Source organism: Phascolarctos cinereus, unplaced genomic scaffold, assembly GCF_003287225.1.
Source record: "Phascolarctos cinereus isolate Bilbo 61053 unplaced genomic scaffold, phaCin_HiC Scaffold_4;HRSCAF=312, whole genome shotgun sequence".
Lineage (NCBI taxonomy): Eukaryota > Metazoa > Chordata > Mammalia > Diprotodontia > Phascolarctidae > Phascolarctos > Phascolarctos cinereus.
The window spans coordinates 146,967,053-146,991,555 of NW_027555847.1; the positions used below are offsets into that span (position 1 = coordinate 146,967,053).

The 24,503-nt window shown below is 39.8% G+C and overlaps 1 protein-coding gene across 1 annotated transcript in view; it reads right to left on the reverse strand.

Moving 5' to 3' along the window:
* The window catches only part of GNA14 (G protein subunit alpha 14), a 266,352-nt gene that overhangs the window by 20,816 nt on the left and 221,033 nt on the right, over positions 1 to 24,503 (reverse strand). Inside the window, exon 3 of the mRNA XM_020995630.2 lies at positions 3,931 to 4,085. Within this exon, the coding sequence (XP_020851289.1) occupies positions 3,931 to 4,085 (155 nt within the window). The remainder of the gene's footprint in view (positions 1 to 3,930; positions 4,086 to 24,503) is intronic.

Below are 24,503 nucleotides of genomic sequence, written 5' to 3' on the forward strand. Positions count from 1 at the left end.
ACATCTTGTCAAAGATGCACAGTGAGATGTACATTTTTGGACATGGACAAATTAGGAGTTTACCTTTACTTGACTGCATGTACAAACATATACACACATGTGCATATGTGTGTGTATACATATGTGTATATATATGTATATATATTCATATAAAGAGGGTTTTATTGTTCAATTGAGGGAGGGAACATTGAACAGAGAATTTGATACTTGGCAACTGAAAAAAATTAAACTAAAAAAATAATGTGGATGTACAGGCCAGCTTAGATTTTAGAAAGGTATGTTCAGAAGATGAAAATAGGGCTGGTTTTTGTCCACTCTCCAAGTGGATGATTACAATGATTATGTAAGAAAAGTATCCCCAGCACTAATGCTCAGAATGGGCCAGGGTTGGGAAGGAATGTCAAGGACAAAAGAAAAGAGTTTTTAAATTATGTTGGGGAAAAAGGAGGATCTTAAAAGGCTGTTGACCTCTTAAGAAGGAACAGATGATAACAGACAACAGAAGGTATAACCACTCAAACATTTTTTTTTTTTACTTCTATTTTCTCAGCTAAGGAAAAGTATCTTTGGTCTAGAAAGGCTAGAACAAAGTATGCCATGCTAATCAAATTTGCTGATCAACAAGGATGGGAGGTAGCATGGTGTGATGGAGGAAAGCAGTGGCTTTGGAGTCAGAGGACCAGAGTTCAAGCTTTCTGTTTGATGATGCTTACTAACTGTGTGATTTTGGGCAAATTGCTTAATTTTCCTGGACCTCAGTTGTCTTGTCTGTAAAATGTGAGCGTTGGATGAGATGACTTCTGAGGACTGTCTGTGATAACTGGCATGTTGAAAGATAGAGTCACAATCCAAGGAGATCTTGAAAGGCTAACAAAATGAAATATGAAGTCTTACACTTAAGTCAAAACAAAATAAAACAAAATATCCTCGAGAGATAGAGGAGGCATTGCTAGACAACAGGTTATCAGAGAACATTTGAGGGGCTTTAGTGATCTGCAAGTTCATTTTGTTGACCATGTGATATGATAGCCAAGAAAGCTAATGCAATCTTAGGCTTCATTAAAAGGAACTCGGCATCCAGTACTAGGGAGGTGATAGTTCCACTATACTTTGCTCTTGTTGGCCACACCTCAAGGCTTGGGTTCCATTCTAGGTGCCACACTTTAAAAAGAATATTACTAACTTGGTGAACATCCAGAAGAGGGTGTTCAGGAAGCTGAAGGCCTTGAGATCATGCATTCAAGGCTCAGGTGAAGGAAGGGAAACAAGAGAGTCACATTACATTTGTTTTTCTTGGCACCAGAAGAAAGAATGATAAGCACTAGGTGGGAATTGCCTTCATGTAAAAAAAAAAAATTCTTAACAGTGAGAGATAGAATGGGCTACTCCAGAAAATAGTCAGGGGTAGGGGGAGTTCTCCTCACTGGAGGTTTTCAAAAAGAGACTGGATGACCACTTGTCAGGTATGTTTGTAGAGATGATTTTGGTTTAAGTATGGGTTGGACAGGATGATATCTGAGACCCCTTCCAACTCAGTCTCATCTAGCAATTTGTTTCTTTCCCACTAGAGGGCACCACCAGACCAGCAAAGATAAATCCAATATTCCTCAAACCAGGAAAAGAAAGCTTTCTCTTGTGGGGTTGTAGAGCTCTCTCCTTGGCATATGGGAACAAAAGAAAGGGTAAAAGGCAATTTACCACAGTGTGGAAGGCAGGGTAGTTGAGCTGTAAGAGCCCCAGGGAGGTAGGTAGCTAGCTGCTGCTGCTGCTGCTGCTAATAGCCTTAACCAGGGCATTAGCTCCTCTCCTAATTTGAGGCTGCCTATAAACACTTTAAAATAGCTAAAATAGCAGAGTCCTCTGGTTATTACTTAAATTACTCTGATAATGTGATTGTAGAGTTGAGTGTAATGACAGAAGGGAAAGCAAGGTGGCCAAACTATAGTTCCTTATGGTAGACTGGTGTAGCCCTTGGGAATGTGGTTAACTGGGTGACTTCCCTGTGTTGTATGTGTCCCTGGGCAAAGTCTCATGTATTTGTCTGTACTTTATACAACTTGGAGTCTTAGGTAAAATTGCTACAAGGTCACCAGTGGCTTCATACTTTACAAAACCGTCTGACCATTTCCTATTTTCTTGGGGTGCTGCATAGGATCCCAGAAGTTAGTGGTCAAAGGGCCTTATTAAGAGGCAGGAATTTGAATATGAAGAATTCTGATAAGAATTAGCAGAGTATAAGTAGAATGGAAGAAAGTGAAAAGTGATGGTGGTAGGTGTTCCCTATCACCCAGGGGAAAAAGTAAGGCACTTCTTCAACTTTGATGATGATGATAAAACAACAATAATTACCAAGTCCTCTTTTGAATGGGTTAAGTCTATTGATCATAATTCAAGTAAAACTCGTTTAAGCCAATGATCTGCTGATAGCTACAAGAATTCTCAGGACTGAAAGAAATGGAAGCTTTGACTATTGATGAATTGGGAGAAGAAGGAGGGTACAACTTATGGCCCAGAACACTGGGGAGGGTAGCTCTGGGTAGAGGCTTGCAACAGGGAGCTTGAGCCTGCCAGAGAGTATCAGGAGGGGCTGGGTATCTGCAGGGCTGCCTCCTAAAGTAATTACTGCCTGTCGTGGAGACATTCAAGCTGAGATCAAGTGACCCTTTGTCCCAGGCTGGTGAAGCAGTGAAGAGTCTGACTCTGTTTTTCTATACGGAGGTAGTTGTTTGTTCTTCATTCTCAGAGACGAACATGACATCAGCTCCTAACGGATGTCAAACTGTCTAGCTAGGTGGCCCAGTAGATAGAGTCACAAGTCTGGAGTCAGGAAGACCTTAGTTCAAGTCTGGATCCAGACACTAGCTGCCATAATATATAATAGGATCTAATATAATACCACACAATATAATGTGTATTGTCTCATTTGATTCTCATAGTCACAACCTGAGATACAGGAGGGCCTGAGTTCAAATCTGGCCTCAGACACTTACTTGTGCTGTGATCCTGGGGAAGTCACTTAACCTGTTGGCCTCAGTTTCCTCATCTGTAAGATGAACTGGAAAAGGAATGACAAACCACTCCAGTGTCTTTCCCAAGAAAACCCCAAATAGGGTCACAGAGAGTCAGAAACTGAAAAACGATTCAACAACCACAACAAAAGAAGTAAAAGCGGCCCTCATAAATGCAAGCAAGTGGGGACACTGTGTACCATGCTACAGTTGGGTGGATTTTTTTTTGAGGGAATGAAAGAAGATGGGAGTGAGATCACTACTTACACTTTTGTGTAACAGAGGGCAGATATTAGTGTACTTCTGTATGAACAGAGGGGCAGCTAGCTGGCATAGTAGGTAGAGTGTTAGGCCTGGAATCAGGGAGACTCATCTTCATGAGTTCAGATCCAGCCTCAGACACTTACTAGCTGTCTCATGAACTGGATTTAAGTGAAGGAGAGCTGTGCAAAGTCTCTAGCCTCACTCTCTCCTTCACAGCCATCTGGCTCCAATGGCAAGATATAGACTGGAGATGGCCCTGGGTGCAGGGGGGAGACCTTGCAACTGTTTCTGTTTTGGCCAGAAACCCCGAGTCTTCCCTTCCCAGATTGATTTTTTTTAACTAGGTAAAAGAGGCCATTCTTTGCCTCATTTCTTACCTAGGCTTAATCACTGAATGGGTGTTGCCTCATTCAGACTGAGATCTGGGAAAGATCTATAGGGAGGACCAATACTAGGGAAGAGAAGGCTCAGAAGGGAAAGTGGAAGGTTGATGAAAAAAAACTTCTCTCACTTATGATCAGCAATCTTACTCTAAAGTCCTAGTTGCAACAACCGTCTCTATGCTGAAAGTCATTTTCCCTTCTAGGTTGCCAATACCTGCTTTGGGATCCTGGTGACAACTCTAGTTATTCACACAAAAAAAGTTTATCGTTCTTACTATTTTGCTGAGTCCGAGAGTTGGTATTCTCTTCTTCGATCATAACATTCCTGGATTCCAGGGTCCTCCCATAGTTTTTTGATTGCTTCCACTTGTTTCCTGGGCAACATGGACACTTTGTCTACTTCCACTTCTCTAATCATCTGAGCATTTTCCTAATCAAAAAGGGGAAAAAAATCATTAAAGGGGAGAAATCCAACTCGAAGATGCTCTGGTATGACCTATGGAACCAGAGCCATCTTTGTAGAGGAGTTATAGCACAATGTTGTGCAAGAGAAAGAGTGCTTGGTTTACGATCAATGGACCTGTGTCCAAATTCCATTCCCTACTCCCCTCATTCACCAACTGTGTGACCCTGATACAGGTGACATCACCATTCTGGACCTCAGTTTCCTTATCTGCAAAACGAAGAGGTAGACTAGGTGATCTCATAATAATAACTCATATTCATAAATTCCCTTCTAACTTCAAACTTTGAAGTCTGTGAGAGCTCAGTTAGGTGGTGGCGATCCTTGCGTGGGGGAAACATGCTCTTCCTTGAAATTGTTGATAATTAAGACACATGAGACAAGACAAGCTGGCTTAGTGTCAAACAGAGATAGGGGGGGCTACACTTAGCTATCCAGTGAGGCAGTCACACATTGGCCCTGCCAGTCATCCTCAGCTCCCGGGAGTGTGTTAATGCCAATAGAAACAATATCTTCTTTGAAAATATAACGTGCCCATACATCAAAGGGAGGAGGGAAGAACAAGAAAGAATGGCAACCCTCACACCACCACCCATTTCTCTTCTAGCAACTTGCCTCTCTACCCTTTAGAGTAGCAGGAGTCTAAATGTCATATCTTACTTATGATAAAGTTAGGCACATTATACTCAACTGGTGATTTCATCAGCTCCTATGAGTTTGATTACCATCTAGATCTATGCAGTTGGCTCCTGGATCTCCATGTCCAGTCTTAGTCCTTCATCTGAGCTCCAGCTGCCAAGTGGACATTACAAATTAGCTGTCTCATACACAGGACAGAAGTTCTCAAACTCAACATGTCCAAAACAGAATTTGTGTTTCTTCCAAAACCTATCCTCTCTGAAACTCCCTATTTATGTTATGGGTATCACCATCTTTCCAGGTTCACAGTCTTTATCATCATACTTGCCTTCTCACTCTGCCCTCTTTCCTTAAATACAGGTGTAACCATATCAGTCCCCTAGTCAATAAGCTTCTCTGTTGCTTTTTAGGTAATATGCAAACTCTTTTACTTTACTTTTGAATACCCTTCATAATCTGACCCCAACCTTTTTTTTCAACTTGATTATACATTACTCCCCTTTCTGTACCCTATGGTCCAACCAGACTGTCTAGCTGGGTGGCCCAGTAGATGCAGTCACAAGTCTGGAGTCAGGAAGACCTTAGTTCAAATCTGGATTCAGACACTAGCTGTCTATAATATATAATATGATCTAATATAATACTGTACAATGTAATGTATATTGTCTCATTTGATTCTCACAGTCACAACCCAAGATACAAATATTATTATTCCCCCAATTTTCAAGAAGTTATGTGACTTGCCCAAGGTCTATGCTACAGCCAATGTGACCTGTGTCCTACATTCCAACTGGGACCTGAACCCAGTCTCTTAATTCTAAGCCTGTTGGTGTTAATGCTTTGAGCACAGAAGGTTCAGCAGAACTTCATCCAGGTATGCCTCTCTGACTTTGCTAGGGAAAGAAGTGGAGATCAGAAGAGAGTTAACAAAGTGAAGGGAATGCTATCCACAATATGAATGGAAGCAGGCTGGAATTTTGAAAAGAGTACATTCATAATTTGGAGAGGCAGGTAGGATCTGAATCAGAAATAGACTATCCTGACCAAATGATCTCTCCTAAGGGGGCAAAGACGGTTTGTGTTTCTACAACCTAGCTGCATTCATAGAATTTATTCTTTTTCCATCTGTAATAAAGTAGCTTTGGTTGCACTATAGAAGCCTAAGAACAGTGCAGCTATTGGGAATGGGGCAATGAGGTGACACAGTAGACAGACAAAGCCATGGGCCCCGAATCAGGAGGACTTGAGTTCAAATCTGGCCTCAGACACTTACTAGTGCTGTGATCCTGGGGAAGTCACTTAACCTGTTGGCCTCAGTTTCCTCATCTGTAAAATGAACTGGAGAAGGAATGACAAACCACTCCAGTATCTTTCCCAAGAAAACCCCAAATAGGGTCACAGAGAGTCAGAAACTGAAAACGATTCAACAACCACAACAAAAGAAGTAAAAGCGGCCCTCATAAATGCAAGCGAGTGGGGGCACTGTGTGCCATGGTACAGTTGGGTGGATTTTTTTTTTTTTGAGGGAATGGAAGAAGATGGGAGTGAGATTACTGCTTATACTTTTGTGTTTACATATTACAGAGGGCAGATATTAGTGTACTTCTGTATGAACAGAGGGGCAGCTAGCTGGCATAGTAGGTACAGCATTGGGCCTGGAATCGGGAAGACTTCTCTTCATGAGTTCAAATCCAGCCTCAGACACTTACTAGCTTGTGTGACCCTGAGCAAGTCACTTAACCCTGTTTGCCTCAGTTTCCTCATCTGTAAAATGAGCTGAAGAAGGAAATGGCAAACCACTTCAGTATCTTTGCCAAGAAAATCCCAAATGGGGTCACAAAGAGTTGGACACGACTGAAACAACTGAACAATAACAAATATGAACACTAAGGGTAAACGTTTTGATGAACATACTCATTTTATTACTTAAGTCTTTCTCCTTTAACAGCCAGGTCACCAATACAAATTTCATCAACTATAAAACAAGGATACTAATAGCACCTACCTCACAGGATAGTCGTGAAGATAAAATGAGATGATAGCTATCAAGTGTTTAGCATAGTGCCAGACACACAGTATGTGCTTCATAAATGCTAGATATGATTTTTATTAACAAATGCTTAAGACATTTCATATTCCAAGCGTGATTTAGAGGACATCTCAAAGACACAAGGAAAACCTTCAACATAAAATTTTAGCACTAAGAAGGACTTTAAGAAATCATCTCAGTCCAACATGTCACACAATCTATTCTTCTGTAAAGATGGAGGTCTTAAAAAGCCACTGCCATTCTGTGGTTCTTCACTCTCACGGCTCTTTCTCCCAGCTAAAAAGGTTTCCATATTTTCCTAATTTCATTCATTCATTATTCATTCAACAAACATGTCTAAGTCATTTACTCTTGGCAAGGCTCTTGTATGCCCTGCGGGGATACAAAGATAAATAAGATACAGATCCTGCCACCAAAGGAATTACAATCTAGTAGGGAATAGAAGAAATGGTCACATACAGAAAGCCCAACAAGGATTTTAGCAGAGGTACATACAAACAAAAACACTGAGAGATCACAGGAGGAAGAAATCTCCTACAGTTTGGGGAATGGAGGTGGGAGATGTGAAAATCAGAAAAGATTTCTTGGAGAAGGTGGTATGAGCTAGGCCTTGGAGAATAAGTGGGCTTTTAAGTGGTATAGACAAGAGAGAGAGAAGATGGGGACAGTATTCTAGGTATGTGAGATGGCTAGCAAAGGCTCAGAGGCAGAACAGCCCAAGATACTGGAAGTGGTGAGATAGAAATGGATAATGGGCTGCCCAATTTGGATGTAACACAGCAACATGAAGGGGGGTACTGCAAAGCAAGCCTGGCAAGGCAAGCTGTTTAAAGATTGTAGTTCTACTGGTTGTCTCTCCCTTAATTTTTAAATTTAAATTGCCTAACTCTTTTTTTGTTCTTGTTTTTTGCTAGGCAGTGGGGTCAAGTGACTTGCCCAGGGTCGCTCAGCTAGTAAGTCTCAAGTGTCTGAGGCCACATTTGAACTCAGGTCCTCCTGACTCCAGGGCCGGTGTTCTATCTACTGTGCCACCTAGCTGCCCCCATAATGCTTTTTTTTTAATGAAAAGAAAAAAAAATCACAAGTAAGTAAACAGTGAGAGAACACAAGGGGTTCTGATGCTTGATCAGCCTTTTGAATGCTGAGCTAATATTTGGCTCCTCTTTCATTTCTCAAAAGTCACTATTTTCTTTGTCCTGGTTTGTTTGGACAAGAGTTGAAAGCAGATATATTGAAGCTGTGTTACCACTCAGAAATATTCACAGCTCTAATGGATGAGGCCGCTCAGATTGGAGTATGGCTAATGCTTTTTGCTATATGACAGAGAGAGACAGAGATGAAAGAGAAGAAGAGAGGGAGGAAGGGGGGGAGAGAGAGAGAGAGAGAGAGAGAGAGAGAGAGAGAGAGAGAGAGAGAGAGAGAGAGAGAGAGAGAGAGAGAGGGAGAGAGAGAGACAGAGAGAGAGAGAGAGAGAGAGAGAGAGAGAGAGAGAGAGAGAGAGAGAGAGAGAGAGAGAGGGAGAGAGAGAGAAAGAGAATATGAATGTTTCTGTGCATGGCTGTTTGGCTAACATTTCAAGTGCCATATGACTACTACTTAGCATTACTGGCCTTTCTCACTGGGCCAGCAAAGCAAGCCGCCTGACACTACAATCCACTAGGTGGAGCCAGGCATCAGGTTAATACCTCAGACCATTTGTTTTCCAAATTAATATTTAACCATAGAGTGCTTTGGGGCTTGTTATCTCTTAATAAGAGCCATAGTTTTTTTGGGGGGCGGATTGGAGGGGGATCTGGGAAACACTAGGATGATGGAGGGGTTTGAGAAAATATGGGAATGAGCTTAAACAATTTTTGTGTAGAAGATTATGCTCGTATTTTTGTTTTGTACCTATTTTCACATTTAATATTGTAAAGGGAAAATATCACTAGCAAAAGAATGTTGTCATGGACCCCACCCACATTTCACTTGACACAAGTTTTAGGGAAATATGAACTTCCTTCCAGCAAGAGTTAAATAGTATCCAAAGAAAGTTCTTGCACACCTGACATAGGAGTTTTTATACACAACTGGAGAGTAAGGAAGGGGGAGCCTGTGACCTTACATATGGCCCTCTAGGTCCTCAAGTGTGGCGCTTTGCCTGAAACCAAACTTCACAGAGCAAATCCCCTTGATAAAAGGATTTGTTCTGTAAAACTTGGACTCAATCAAAAGGCTGCACCCAAGGACCTAGAAGTCTACATGTAGCCTCGAGGACAGGTTCCCCACCCCTGGAACATTTTTAAAATTATTTTTTGTCCATTCATTTTTCAGTTTTGTCTGACTGTTCATGACCCCATTTGGGGTTTTCTTGGCAAAGATACTGAAGAGGTTTGCCATTTCCTTCTCCAGTTCATCTTACAGATGGGGAAACTGAGACAAATAGGGTTAGGTGACTTACCCAGGGTCACACAGCTAGTAAATGTCTAAGGCTGTATTGGAACTTACAAAGATGAGTTTTTCTGATTCCAGGCCCAGTGCTCTATCTGCTATACCACCCAGCTGCCAAAAATTTTATTTTCAGGTAATTAAAATTCACATAATTTGTGAGGATCATTTATCACTAAACCCTTACAGTAGCAATGATTTCATCTTCTAGTAGACCAAATCCAGATACATGGTGGTAGTCAAGATATATGAAGAAACAAAGACTGAAGAGTCAAAATTGGAATCAGTATCATCCAATTTCCAGGGTGGGTTGATTGGCCAGGTTGGACTGCTCAAACCTCAAAATAAGGATTAGAGTACTCACACCTGCAACATATTTCTCTCCTCTCCCCCAACTTTTGTTATCTTTTCTCATTAGAAAAAGACAGAGACTCCCTTTCTTTTTTCTTAAATTTCTATTCCCAGCACTTAGCACAATGGGTAGAATTTAATGATTAATAAATGCTTTATCATGCAAGTATCCTGGTGGTTGATTTCTTAATGAAAATACCTAAGACAGACTAAACCCCGATAATGTCTGACTTCAGGTGAACTGATAATAATGACTGATTTTTTTAAAAACTTTTCTGACTTAGAATGTCTTAGAAAGCAAAAATATGGTTTACATGAAAGAACCATGAGCTTGGACTTCAGAAGCCCTGGGACCAACTCCCAACTGGACCACTCATTTACTAGCCATGATACATTGTTTGGCTCAACCTCCTCTTCTATAAAAGGCAGGATTGAAGAATGTGATCTCTAAGGTTCCTTTCTAGCCTTGGCATTCTCTAAAATTATAAAATATCTTCAGGATTTGACCTGGGAAATGTAAATGAGAATGACATTTGAAGAAGAATGGAAAAACACTGTAAAGTTTCCTTGGGTTTCTTTATTATTGCATTATAAAACATCATATTTCTTACTTCGAGTGATCACAATTAATTCCAAGAATCAAACATGAGACAATAATATGGAGCTCAGAATTAATGCCAAAATATTTTTGAAATGTAATATTTGAGGAAAATCTTCACACACAAGAAACTGATTTTACACTGGCTATTAACTACATCACCGGGCATGACCTGGCGGCATTTATTTTTACATAGTCCGTATAATTTTGACAAGATTTGTTAAATATATTCTGATTTTATTTGGCAGTATACTTTAGCTCAGAAATTTTGGACTTTTGAAAGACTCTCTCTACCACAGTATTTCTGTGTCCACCGTATTGTCCCTCCTACCGATTTAAAACAGTCTCTTCTCAATCTGGGGGAATAGAGAAAGGCCTCCAGCAGAACGTGAGACTTGAGCTGAATCTTGAAACCAAGAGGCATGAGCATTGGAGGCTAAGGGAGCAACCAGAGCAAGAAGAGAGATTGGAATGCCGCTTGTGAAGTACAGCTGGAGGGCCAGTTTAACTGGATTGTGGAGCGTGGATGGTGCCAAACAGAAGAGTTGATATTTGATCCTGGAAGTAAAAGGAGTCAGGGAAGCTCATTTTCAGGGTGGGGAGGAAGGTCAGAACTATGCCTTAGAAAAATCACTTGACCTGCTGAGTGGAAAATGGATTAGAGTGGGAGAAACGTGAAGCAGGGAGGGAGACATAATATTTGAGCTGTCCAACTCACAGGTTAGTTGTGAAGAAAATACTTTGCAAACCATGAAATAACTGCTGTAACTGTCAAGGTCAGTTAATGTTTTGTTGTTGTTGTTTAGTAAACTGAAATACAGATATTGCATTATAGAGTTAAGATAAATGCCAACTTCTACAATAGGTATTTGAACAAAAAAGACCTCTTCTCACTCCCTCCCCAACAAATTGCTACTGAATCAAACATCTCAAAATTACATAATAAAGAAAATACCATTAGCCATCAAAAACAATAATTCGGTATTACTGTCTCCTATGTGCAAGGTTCTGTGCTAAGGATAGCATGAAAAAAGAAACATTGATTGTGCCCCAAATCTTAAGTGTGTGGATATATGTTCACAAATAAAAGCATGTCATTTCTCTAAACATATAATCAATATTACTGGAAAATGTGTGCTCCTTTTTAAAAACTTAGAACTTTGTTTAAAAAGAAAATGAATTCCATTTCAGCTGATTTTCCTAACTTTCATGCTTTTTTTTTAAAAGTCTATTGGATCTGAGTAAGCCCCAATGGACAGAGACCAGGGATAATTTGGGATTCTGTCCAATCCACTGGTAGCAAATAATGAATGTTTAATATACAGTAACAGTGGAAGAAAGCCTACAAGTTATTAAAATTTCTTTACCCTTTCTCAGAGTAATGTTATTCTCTTGTTTCTTTTTCCATAATTACTTCCTTAAGGAGACATTTTATTAGGTGCTAGTTTCACAAGGATTTGAAGTCACTCTCTTTATTTCATAAACACTGGAGTGTCAAGCAGCTTAAACCAAAGAAAAGGGACTTTACAGTGAAACATATATGTAGCCAAAAATCAAAGAGGTTTGGCCTCCTCCTGTAAAGAATCAGGCCCTAATCTTGGAATACAGATACTGCATTATTCTTGCACTATTTACTTTTTGGAGAAGGTAGGAAAGGGAAAGATGAATGAATGTCCTCTTCAATTTTTAACAGAACAATGCAGCACCCAAAAATGTTTTCTTTCTTTCCCCCCTTGCAAAACAGGTTTCTGTGTTGGAGCAAATGCAAATTGGAGGAAATGCTGGGATTCAAGAGTCAATCTAGTAAGGCAAGCTTCCTATAGTTGTGTGAAGCTGAGCTAAAGAACAAACATTAAGAAATGAAGTTCTTGCAATGGTCATCTGAGCCAGATCCTTATCTCTATTTCTCTCTTCTTCTTTTCTTTAAACAATCCAGGACTCAGACTTTTGTGCTGGCAACTCCCTATCTAGCTGTTGTGAAATTCAGACTTCCTTTAGACTTAAACATTGGAAAATGGTAGAGAACCAGTCAGTATAATGTGATAAGAGGAACCAGAAAAATGCACAGGACTGATAGAAAATTACCTTTCCATCCTCCCTTCCCATTTTCAGCCTGGCTCCACCAGGCACAAGGAAAGAACAGAGCTCCAAGGCTCCAAAATTTGGCTTTCTTGATGATTTAATGCATGATCGGAGCAAAGTCATTGGCCTTCTCTGTACCCCCAATTCCCACACCCTCTTTAGTTTCTAGTTACAAATGAAGGTATCAAGGCAGGGAGATAGATTCTGGTTACATCAAAAATTGACCACAAGAGCACAGAAAGGGATATGAGTATGCCAAAGACCAATTTCACCTAGTTCACATTCTTGTGGAGGGGTTGAGCCCCCCCAAAGTGGAGGAAACTTTCTTCCTCCCTTCTATAGGGAGAGTATATTACATAAAAAATGCCTCCACAGCCCTCCCCCTTGGCCCCAACTCGGATCCAGAACTCAAGCTTTTATGAAGAGCCTGGGAATTTAAGCACCACAACATATATGACATTGGTTTCTATATGGAAAAAAAAATCTTTATAAACATGGTCTGCTGTTGGGGTCCCAGATTCATTCCTATACAAAGCTGATCTGTAGATTTTCCCTTCTCCCCGTTTCTGTGCCCCTTCAGAACTTTCTCCTCATTTGTCATAATGGATAGAGTACTTGGTGTCAGGAAGACCTTAGTTCAAATCCTGCCCCATATACCAACTTAGCTATGTGATAACCTCCCTCAGCCTCAGTCTGTCCTTCTGTAAAATGGGGACATCTGTACTTACTTCAGAGGAATGTTGTGATGATCAGATGAAATACCATGTGTAAATTGCTTCACAAACTTAAAATTTAATTGTTAGCTATTACCATTGTGAAGTTCACTTATCAAAGTGTTAATGATAACTTCATGTTATTCCTACATCTCCAAAGGTATCTGAAATCTAAAAGTGGAAGTCCCTAGAGGTCAGTGATAAATCAGAAGATGTGGAATTTTTGTAGATTTTCAGCTACCGGTGATAAGTTAATGGGACTGACATTTTGAAGCAAGCGAACCTTCCTAACATCCATCAAGTCACAAAAATAGGCAACTGCACACTCTGCCTATAGATGAGGCTGGCCCTGCTGATGTTCTTTCAAATACCTGGGGCCTCTTAGGACAGCAGAAATCCCTTACTCTCTCTAATCCTCAAGGACAGAGCAGAAATGGCCATTTTGGCTCCTTGTGGAAGAAGTAACAGAGAATAGGGGGGAAAGGGGGTCTGTTGTCATGGTGAGAGCAGGAACGCCAGGCTGTGGCTCCAGTTCTTGAACAGCCTCATCACAAGACAAGCAGAATACTCACAAGGGATCGCTTGTGGGAAGTGCGGCATTAGGACACAGATACCCACATCTAAAGCACCCTGCATCTTTTGGATGTCAGGAGCTGGAGTGGGAAAAAAAAAAGCCCAGACCATGAGTTAGGGCACTTGGGTTTCTAGCCCCACCTTTGTTTAACCACTTCACCTACCTCTTGGTTTCCTCATTCCTCAAAATGAGAAGGGTTGGGAGTTTGGACTAAAATATTGCTAAGGTTTATTCCTGCTCTAACATTCTATGCCTAATCGTATATGGATACAAGGCTTCCACTACATGTGTCTTCAGACATAGCTTTCACAAGGTTGACTATAAGAATCTGTACAACTTCAACTCTGCTATTGATCTTAATTCAAAGGGAGAAGGGAGAAAAAGAAAAATGCACACACAATCCCCAAAGCCCCTCCATCAGCTCCATCTGGAAGGCTTCAAAAGTAAACATCACATTTTTAGGGCAGGAAACATTAATAGTGGCCAGTTCAAGTTTAATTTTAACAGAGCCAATATCTGTCAGCTAACATTGGAGGACAATGAACAGCAGTAATGCTAAGATAGGCAAGTGCTATAGAGCACAAGGGATGATATTCCATAGACAATGCCTACATTAGCTCAGCAGGAAGAGGACCTACATTGCACCCTCTCCATCTTCCCTCCCCCAAATCTATGTTCTTGTGTGTCATAGTCAATCAGCTCCAAAAGGAAGCTATGACTGCTATCTAATCAGGATTTAGCCAGACAAATAAGGTTTAGGTCTGGTGGCAGCTAGGTAGAGTTTGAAAAATCTACGCCATACAAAGTTCAGCCTGGTTTCTCAAATTATAGTCCAAAGCACATCATTAATATCTGATGATTTATAATAAGAATGCCTTGAATTTGGTGCAAAAGTCAACATAGAAGTTTCCTAGGTAATAGAGCTGCCCTGAGGAAAAGTGGGAATAAGGTTATATAGGGTCTAGAAATCCAGGCAAAGGAATAAGTGTTCCAAGCACTGGCTCTGGAGTCAGAGAAACCAAAATTTAAGCCTGAGTCTGCAATTGAATAGCTATGTCATTTGGTGGAAGTTGATTAACCTGCTAGGGCCTCAGCATTCTTTTCTGTAAAATGAGAGAATTGAACTAGATATCCTCTGAGATCCATTCTAGCTCTATATCCTAGGACCCTAATTTTATATCTAGTTGACTAAAACTCTAGTCTCCAAAGTACAGAATGAGAATCCCAGGCGATGGTCAAGACAATCCATGTGGGACTATCTTGTGGGGCCAGGCAAGGAAGATGGACTGCTGCAGCACACCCTTGCTGCAAAAGCTATGCCTTATGCATGACCTCATCAACCCCTACATCAGCAGTGCATAGTGCTGACAGTGAAGTGGCCATAGAGGAAGGCTGTACTGGGGTGAGGGCTGGAAGGAGTGAGGACAGACAGATAAGCCTGACATATATCCCTAGAGTAGTCAGTCAGCCAGTTGGCATTTATTAAGCCTTTGCTTTTTGCCAGGCACCGTGTTAAGTACTAGGGATACAAAGAAAAGTAAAAGTTAGTCCCTGCTCTCAAGGAGCTCACAGTCTAATGGCAGAGACAACATGCAAACTGTGTCCAAACAAGATATGCACAGAACAACCTGGGGATAATCAATCAGGAGATAATCAGGTGCTAACACTAAGGGAGATCTGGAGTACCATGCTGTGACTCTCCACTTCCCAGTAGAGTGAGGCAGGATGATGTAGTGCTCACTGTACTAGCAATCAGGAACATCCTGGTCCAAAGACTGCCTCAGACACTTAATATCTTTATGACCATAGACAAGTCACTTAGTCTATAAAATAAGAAGGCTGGACTCTATGTCTTCTAAAATTCCTTCTACTTCTAAAGCTATCCAAGTGGCCTTGGTTCTCAGCATCTCCATAAGCGGAAGCATATGGCCATGGAAAAAGGAGAAGCTAGTTAGCCAGCTACTAGAAGCACAGGAAAGGTTGCTTGTTTTCAGCATCATTTCCTATCATCTGTTGGGATTCTACTCATCCCCTTCCATCCTCCTCCTCAAACTGCTTCCTTATCCCATAAGCTCTGTCACCTATGCTAGCTTGGACAATCCCATCTAGTGGCTGTAGTAGCAGAGGTGGCAGTGGGGAAAAAAAAGTGCTTGGGAAGGAGGCCAGCTCAGTCCCACATTTTTCAGAGTCCTGGGGAAAGGAATGATAGGAGGAATTCCATTCAACTGAATGCAAATACTTACTGGAGTGGATTGGTCAAGCCCCATCCTCCTACAGCAGTGAGATTCAGAAAGGAAGAAAGCTAGGTAGGAACAAATGATAGATAACAGATGTCTTAGGGACTAGCCAATGACGCAAAGTGAGGAAATGATCTTTTAAAAGCGTAAATATGTGTGTGTGTTTGTGTAGACATTATAAAAAAAACACACAGCAAGAATTGATGAAGATTGGCAGGATGAATTTGTCACTGATGTTCTCACAGAAAGGGATCCATCCCTCTCCAGGGTAGTATGCAATAAAGCAGCTCAGATTTCTCAGTGATAAACTTAGAATAAGACCTTTTATTCAATGTCTCACAAAGTGTCAAACTTATATTTTCAAAACTAACAAAGTATATTTAATTATGTTGCTCTCACTAAAATACAGTGAGGAAAAAATTATGGACTATTAATAAAGATTAAAATATTTTAAAATACCATTTAGTCTTTATACCTTTTCATATATGTTTTATAATATAGATCAGAGATGTCAAATATGGCCCGCTTGCAGCACACCCAAGTGCAGCCCATCCTGAATTAAAATGTAATTGGGAAATATTTACTAAAATAAATAAAAATATAGTAAACCACAGGTAATATTAATATGTGGTTTTCCAAGTCAGTATGCTCCTACAGGGATCCTTATATATGGTGTTTCTATTTGAATTTGACATCAATGATGTAAATGATATATTAGTATAGTAATTATTACTTAATTTATAAATAATATTCAAAAATAGCTAGAGAAGTAATGTGTTGAAAATGTTTTGTTTCATTACCCAATAAAGGTACACAATCAAAAAAATATAGAAACCACTGGGTTAAAAGACTCAAAAACTGTTACAAGCATACATTTGCAGTGGCCCAAATGATCTATTCTCTTACATACCCCTGGATGTATAACTGTGCTGGCTTTGTTTATGATTTTAAAATTAAATAGTATTGGACAACTAGTTTCTAAAAAACAGTAAGAAAATGGTTTGGACTCAGGAAAAAATATTTTTCTATCAAAGTAGTTAATATCTACTTAATCTCACAATATTTGTAGTCAATCAACAATTATTGACTGAGGCTGACAGCGGATAGATATACCAGTGTAACAGAAGTGAGTATATACCTTTAATTAACAAACGCTAATTAAATATCTAAAGTGTGCCAGGCATTGTGCTAGGTGTTAGAGATCCAAATACAAAGAATGAAACAGTTCCTACTCACATAAAGTTTACATTCTAACAGGGGAGACGACAAGTTCATACGTAAAAAGAACACAAACAAATCCACAGCTAGGTCCCAACTCTCAAGGTAGCGTTGAGTCCAACTGGATACTACGATTCCCAAGAATAAATTCCCCTAGTGGTAGATGTACTTATCAGAAAGTCTTTCTTTAGCACTTAATTCTCACTGCATGTGGCTAACTTAGGTGCTTTCTTAAGTACAGAATGGAAACCTGCTCTTGAATAGTTTAGTTTTTGAGGCAGACACAGGAAAACACAAGTACTAAGTGCATAGAAAATAAACAGAGTCCCTACGTGAATGGACAGAATTGCCATGTATAGGCAAAGGGTAAGCACATTTAAAGAGTGGGGTAAGAGGATAACTATAAGAGGATAACTATTAATTAGGAAATATAACATGGGGAATTTCATGAACAGAGTGAGCAGCGTAAAGGTAAAGAGTCAGTTCTAGAAATGCCCTGTGAATTGTGCATGGAAGGGACGGCATTTCAGCTGTTATAACATTATAGAAGCATGGTGAGCTACGCATGTGTTCTGGATATATGGCATCATATTGGAAAAGTCTCAAAGGGAGGGTTGGGAGAAGTGCTGAATGACAGCTCTTGGCAGATATGCTTGAGAGAAAGATGGAACATAACCTGGCATAATGGAGGTAACAAGTGAGGTGAGCTAGGGGAGATTCCAGAACAGGAGCCTGAAGCATAGATATTTTAACTCTTATAAGATTCCCAGGCAACTAGCAAGTCATCAGAGAATTACTGTTATTCATCATTCATTCTTGAAGAGGACCAATGACATGATGTCTTGACTTGCACTTGAATGGTGTCTAAGTAAGGTACAGCCACACAAAGTCATCAGCTTCACTTTCTCCTCCAGAGTCATCCAAGTCTGGTAGCAGGACAGAGGCAAAACGATTCAGAGAACAGAGGGAACAGAAAGGATTAGCAAGCTAGACAGAGTGCTTGAGAATTAGGAATGCTAATAAAGCAAATGCCCTCTCTCTAAGAAGTTGTAAGCAAGAAGATACACACTCTAGACACCAAGCTTTGATATGACTCAGGGAGTAAGGTACTGTATGAGGTTTTCAATAAGAAATGCGTAACATAGTGGTAGTTAAAAGTTTCTCCTCAAAGTAGAATAAGGAAAATAAGAGACTGAACAGCAATAGAGAGATGGCAAGAGAAATGTAGTTAGGAAGGTAGTGAAGTAGTACCTAAATAATCCTTTTTCAGTCATGTCCAACTCTTTGTGACCCCTTTTGGGGTTTTCTTGGCAAAGATACTAGTGTAGTTTGTCACTTCCTTCTCCATGTATTTCTCTAAGTCTTACTGTAAATAACATATCACTTTCTTATATGATTCACAGAAATGATAAATTTATAATTTAGGTTTATATTAACAAAATATATTTTGAAAACAAAGTGTCATTAATTTGATCATGTCCTAATCTATGTTTTCAAACCTCCACACCTAGGGAAAATCCTCACTAGAAAGATCAAGCAGCCATAACCCAAAATATCATAATTTATCAAGGAGGAGCTCCATGAGTCCATACAAGGCTTGCTCATGTCAGTATGGAGTTAAGATTCTACTGTCAGGTTTGTCCTTGAGTTTATTTATCATTATGAGATAGGAGAGAAGTAATCTCTGCCTCAGGGACTCACCTATCAACAAGAATGAGTTAGGAGGTAGACAGTCATCACTGCCAGATCCTCACTTTGTTTTTTTAAATGTCTTTGTTTCTATAGGACTTAGTTTCCTGATATATAAAATGAGAAGATTGGCCTAAATGACCTTTAAGGTCTCCTCTAGCTCTAAATCTATGATTCCATGATTCCTGCTTCTCTCAGGAGTGGTTAAATATTTTGATCCCTTTGTGTGTGTGGGGATACTTTATAAATAAAACAAAAAATTGGTATATGCTTTGAAGTATATAAAAATCACTAAGTTATTTGCCTAAAGTCATGAAGCAAAACTGTGGTAAACTAACAGAGAACCCCACTACCCTATTTTTCTCAGTGTCCTACAAAATCAAATGGCCTTGACTTCATCAATACTTTTAACTGATAATCCCAGAAAGCCTCTCAGCAGACTATATTGTGCAAGACAGAGGAAAACTTCATAACGGAGATAATTTCTCCCTGAAGCAAGCCTGCGAGCTTTTAATTATATTTGCACTGAATATTAATGCCATCTTTTCCTGGGCCCCAACTTTTCAGATATCTACTGGAGTTTCTCCATTTGCAGTAATTGCAGACTGTCTGTGATGATATCATCACAGGAAACCCTGCACATTGCTGAGAGTTAACTCTGCTGGAGTTCTCTCAACACAAACCAAAACTTACATCTTTAGAGATGGTTCATTTTTTCCACTCTTTTCCAATAAGCAGGAAAACTGCTAGAATACCACAACAAATATTTGGGTCACAGCTTGCTTTAATGATGTGTTACTGAAATGGTTGTTTTGATCCTGTATGGCTTTTTGTTTGTTTTCTCTCTCATCCCCTGCCCTAGTCAACCAATTGTCAAGTCCTGATGACTTTTACCTCAGTAACATCTTTCCCATATAACCCCTTGTCTCTTCTGACATTGCCATTACCTTATAAGTCCTCATTACCTCATACCTGGCAATAGGCTGCTAACTGGTTGTGGGCTACAAGGCTTTCTCCATTCCAAGCCATCTTCTACTCAGCTGTCAAAATGCTTTTCCTAAAGGGCTGTTCTGACCTTGTTACTCCCCTACTCAAGAAACTCTACTGGCTCCGTATCACCTCCAGGATCATATATAAAGTCCTCTGTTTGGCAAAGTCTTTCATAAAATTCCTTCCCTACCTTCTGGACTTCTTACACCTTATAACCCTTCCCCAACCTACAGTATAGTCTTGTGACCCAATGAAACTGGCCCCCTAGCTATTCCTTGAACAAGACACTCCGTCTCCCAATTCTGGGTATTTTAACCAGCTGTCTACCATGGTTGGAAAGCTTTCTTTCTTCATCTTTGCCTCCTGAATTCCCGAACTTCCTTCAAGTTTCTGCTGAAATCCCACCTTCTACAGGAAGCTTTTCTTGATTACCCAAATCTAATGCCTTCTCTCTGCTGATTATTTTAATTTATCCTATACATAGCTTACATGTACATAGCTGTTTGAATGTTGTCTCCCCATTAGACTGTGATTTCATTGAGAGCAAGAACTATCTTTTGTCTTTCTTTACATCTGCAGGGCTGAGCACACTATCTGGCACATGGTACCTGAGCACAGTATCTAGTGCTTGATAAATTTTACTGACTGGATGACTGGGGACCAACTTGAGATATATGGAAAGAAAGAGACAGACTTTGGAAGGCAGACATGAAGAGGAAGATGTCACCTCATCATGTCGCTAATCTCTAGCTTGCCTCTCTAGAGATTTAAGGAAAATTCTACTGGGTGAGAACAGGGCCTCTTCCTTGGTTGAGCAAGATTTTAGTTTCTTCCCATCTAAAGAGATCAATCACTCTCGTATATCTTCTGGTGTGTTCTAATAAGTATCACTTCTATGGTCTCTGATAGTTTCTTGGATAAATGGGCTTACTATTCACTATTTGTGATGGTCTTTTGTGTAATTAGCATTTGTGGGAAAGGGTCAAGTTGGGGGATATAAACTTAGGGCATCCTCACCCTCTTTAAAGAATAATGACTAGGAAAGTTAGCTACTTTTGAACTAAAAAAAATCATGCAATAGGACAAATAGATATAACTGTAGTCTAGTACCTTCTCTCTCAAAGGAGAGAAAAATAGCTAACTAATCTCATTGCCTTCTCTCCTGCTTCCCTCAAGGAAGGATCCACTGTTTCCCTTGGAAAGGGGTGGGCAAGATTCCAGGAGATATCTATCCTTACCTCCTCTCAAAACAACTCTCTCCTTATATGGACATGCCATAAGGATACATACATCTTACACACATGAGCAGCACACACCTTACAATTGACTGATATGTGTCCTATGCAAAAATACTTTACTGACTGAAGCAGTACTAGAACTCTGGTCTCCTGCCTCCCAGCCTAGCATTCTTTGCACTATCCTATTATCCTTCCCTGCTCCATGATGTGTGGGGCTGGATATCTATTGAGAATATTTATTTTTAAATTCTTTGCTTATAAAAGTTAAGTGCAAAATAATTAACCATCTGGCCAGCAGAAGGAAAAATGAACATTAGCAGAGAAATTAAATAGAGCTTTCAAGTACAATCAATTTTTGATTATCCATAAGTGGTTGATTGACTTTGGTGAATTATCTGAAGCTTGGAGTTTTCTGATTGAGTCTTAGGGTGCCAGTAATATAGCAATTCTTGGAGGGGCTTGGATTAGGGATGAAAATTCTTTATTTCCCTCCTTTATCCACTCTCACTGGGTTGAGCAATTCCCTTAACCTTTCTGAGTTTCAGTTTCCTCATCTACAAAATGAAAATATTCCTCCTCCATATAGTACCACTACCCTCTACTTTCAATCGGTTGCCAACTCTTGGGTCTACCTTAAAAAGCAGCTCTCATATCTATTCCCTTCTCTCTACTCACACAGTCATCAACTAGTACAGACCCTTATCTTTTGCCTGGACTATTCCAGTAGCCTCTGAATTGATCATCAGTTCTCTCTTTCACCAACATATTCTCCACTCAGCTGCCAAAGTAATTTTCCTAAAGCACAGGTCTGACTATGTCATTCTCTTGATCAATTAAACCCTTCAAACTCACTTTGGCTCTGATGGTCAAATACAAACTACTTCTGTCTGTTATTTAAATTCTGTTACAGCTTAGATCCAATCTACATTTCCAACCTGTGTGTGTGTGTGTGTGTGTGTGTGTGTGTGTACACGTATGTATGTATGTATATCACTCCCCTTCACACATTCTTTGGATCAGCAATTTGTTTTCTGGCTATTCCTCACACACTCCTCAATCTCCCATCCCTATACCTTTGCACTGGCAAAGGAATGTCTTCGCCCATGCCTGGAATGTGCACTCCCTCCTTACCTTTATTTCTTAGAATCCCTAGCTTCCTTCAAAGCTCAGCTTAAACACTACTTTCTGCACAAAGTTTTTCCTGGTCACCCTAGCTGTTAATGCCTCTTCCTCTACAAATTATCTTATGTGAGGTATCCCAAAACCTTTGGAACTGTAAGATTTAATAGCTTAAAACCTCCCTAAGACTTTTGGAACACCCAGTATTTATTTTTTTAGTCTCTATTTTGTACCTCGTCATGTGTATATATTGTTTCCTCCTATGCAATGTAAGCTAGAGGTCAGGGTCGTTTCATTCATATATATGTGTGTGTGCACGTGTGTACATACATATACATATGTATGTACATATAGTACATAGTAGTCTAGGACTAGTCAATTTCTTGCTAGTAGGCTAGATTCCCACTCATGAGGGATATGATATAAAAGATTCATCAGTTGTCTGGGGCCTGGATTAGAATAACTTGAGGTCTCTTTCCAACTCTTCAATTCTGATGCTATGATTCCTATATATCTTATCATCTGCTAGACTCCACAAGACCAGGATTATCTTTCTGTGTCCCGCAGAATCTTGCACAGTGTCTCATATATATTTGGTACTCAGTAAACATGGCAGGCAAATAGTTAGAAAGACTAAAATGAAAAGAAGTTCAGGGAGGGGGGCTAAATTCTGTTTTATTTTGGTTTGAATGCAGAATATACTGATATGAAGAGAGCCTCAAATCAGGGAATAGGCTAAGACATTGTATCAATGATCCAGATATGAAGTGAAAAGAGCTGGAACTAAGTCAGTGGTAATGGAAATGGAAAGAACAGGGGGGAAATTGGGATACTAACACAATGTTGGCGTAATTGTAAATTGATCCAACCATCTCAGAGAGCAATCTGGAATTATGTCCAAAGACTTATAAAATTGTATATACCCTTTGACTCAGCATTGCCACTATTAAGTCCGTTTCCCAAGGTGATCGGGGGGAAAAGGAAAAGAACTTATATGTTCTAAAAAATTTATAGTAGCTCTCTTTTGGTGGCAAAGAACTAGAAATCAAGAGGATACCCATCAAGTGGGGAATGACTAAACAAGTTGTGGTATATGATTGTGAAAGAATATTCCTGTGCTGTAAGAAATTATGAGCAGGTTGATTTTAGAAAAACATGGAAAGACTTGCATGAAATAATGAAGAGTGAAATGAACAAAATCAAGAGAATCCAGATACTACAGTAACAGCAATATTGTTTGAAGAACAACTGTGAATGACTAACTTATTATGAGTATTATAAATACTAGAATTAACTACAAAGGACCTATGAAGGAAGATGCTATCTACCTGCAGAGAAAGAACTGATAAACAGAAGTATGGATGGTATAGTTTTATGTGTGTGTGTGTGTGTGTGTGTGTGTGTGTGTGTGTGTGCGCACACGCGCACGTGCGAGAGAGAGAGAGAGAGAGAGAGAGAGAGAGAGAGAGAGAGAGAGAGAGAAATGGTAGCCTTCTCTAGCATGGGATGGGGGGGGAAGACAGTTCAGAATTTAAAATATAACAAAAAATAAATACATTTTAAAAATTAAATTGGAGAAAAAGAAAGGAACAGGGGTATATGGGGTAAAGGAATCTGTGAGAATCAGTATCATAAGAATCTAAGAAACAATTATGTGTGTATAGTTCTGAAGTGCCTTTTTTTCCAAGTTATATTTAGGGAGTTTAAACATGTTCTGAAAGTACTTCACTTAATCAGCTTATATTTTGCTAAGCCATCTGTCCCAAAAATAAGTGTTAGAAATTTTCTGCTGTTCTTACTATTAAAAATATCCTCCTGAGCAGGTATAAATGGAGGGTGGTAGAGATTCTAGTACATATGGTATGGCTTCTTCTAGGAATTATTGTTGAAGTAGCAGAGAAGATGGTGGGCTTGGAGGTGGGTGGGTGGGTGGGATATAATCACATGCTCTGCAGATTTATCACTTTTAGTTGTGAGACCAATTATTAGTTCAGTTCATATGCTACAACTTCTATGATTATTTTAGGTGCTGATGGATATAGTACATGGACTGATTTCCATCGTTCTTTAAAGAACCACACTGATTTTCCAATCTCACATAGGAGCATGACATTCCTGGGCCAGTCTCCTTAGTTCTCCCAAATATTCAAGGGTGAGTACAGCAGTACATGAAATTCATTAACCTTTCACCCCAATAAAAAGCCACAATATTTTGGTCCAGAGTAGAAAGATGACTAATGGGGCCCCACTCTACTTAGATACATACAGATATGCATGTTAAAACATCTGCCTTAGTTTCAGGCAAAGCCAATGTTAATTCTCCACTCCTGCTTCTAAGACACAGTACTGCTAAGCAAAACATCTTGGAATCTACCCATTATGATATCACAAAGGAAAATGTCACAATTTACCATGGAGTGGGCATTGTCATAGACAGATGTTAACCACTGCTTGAAAACC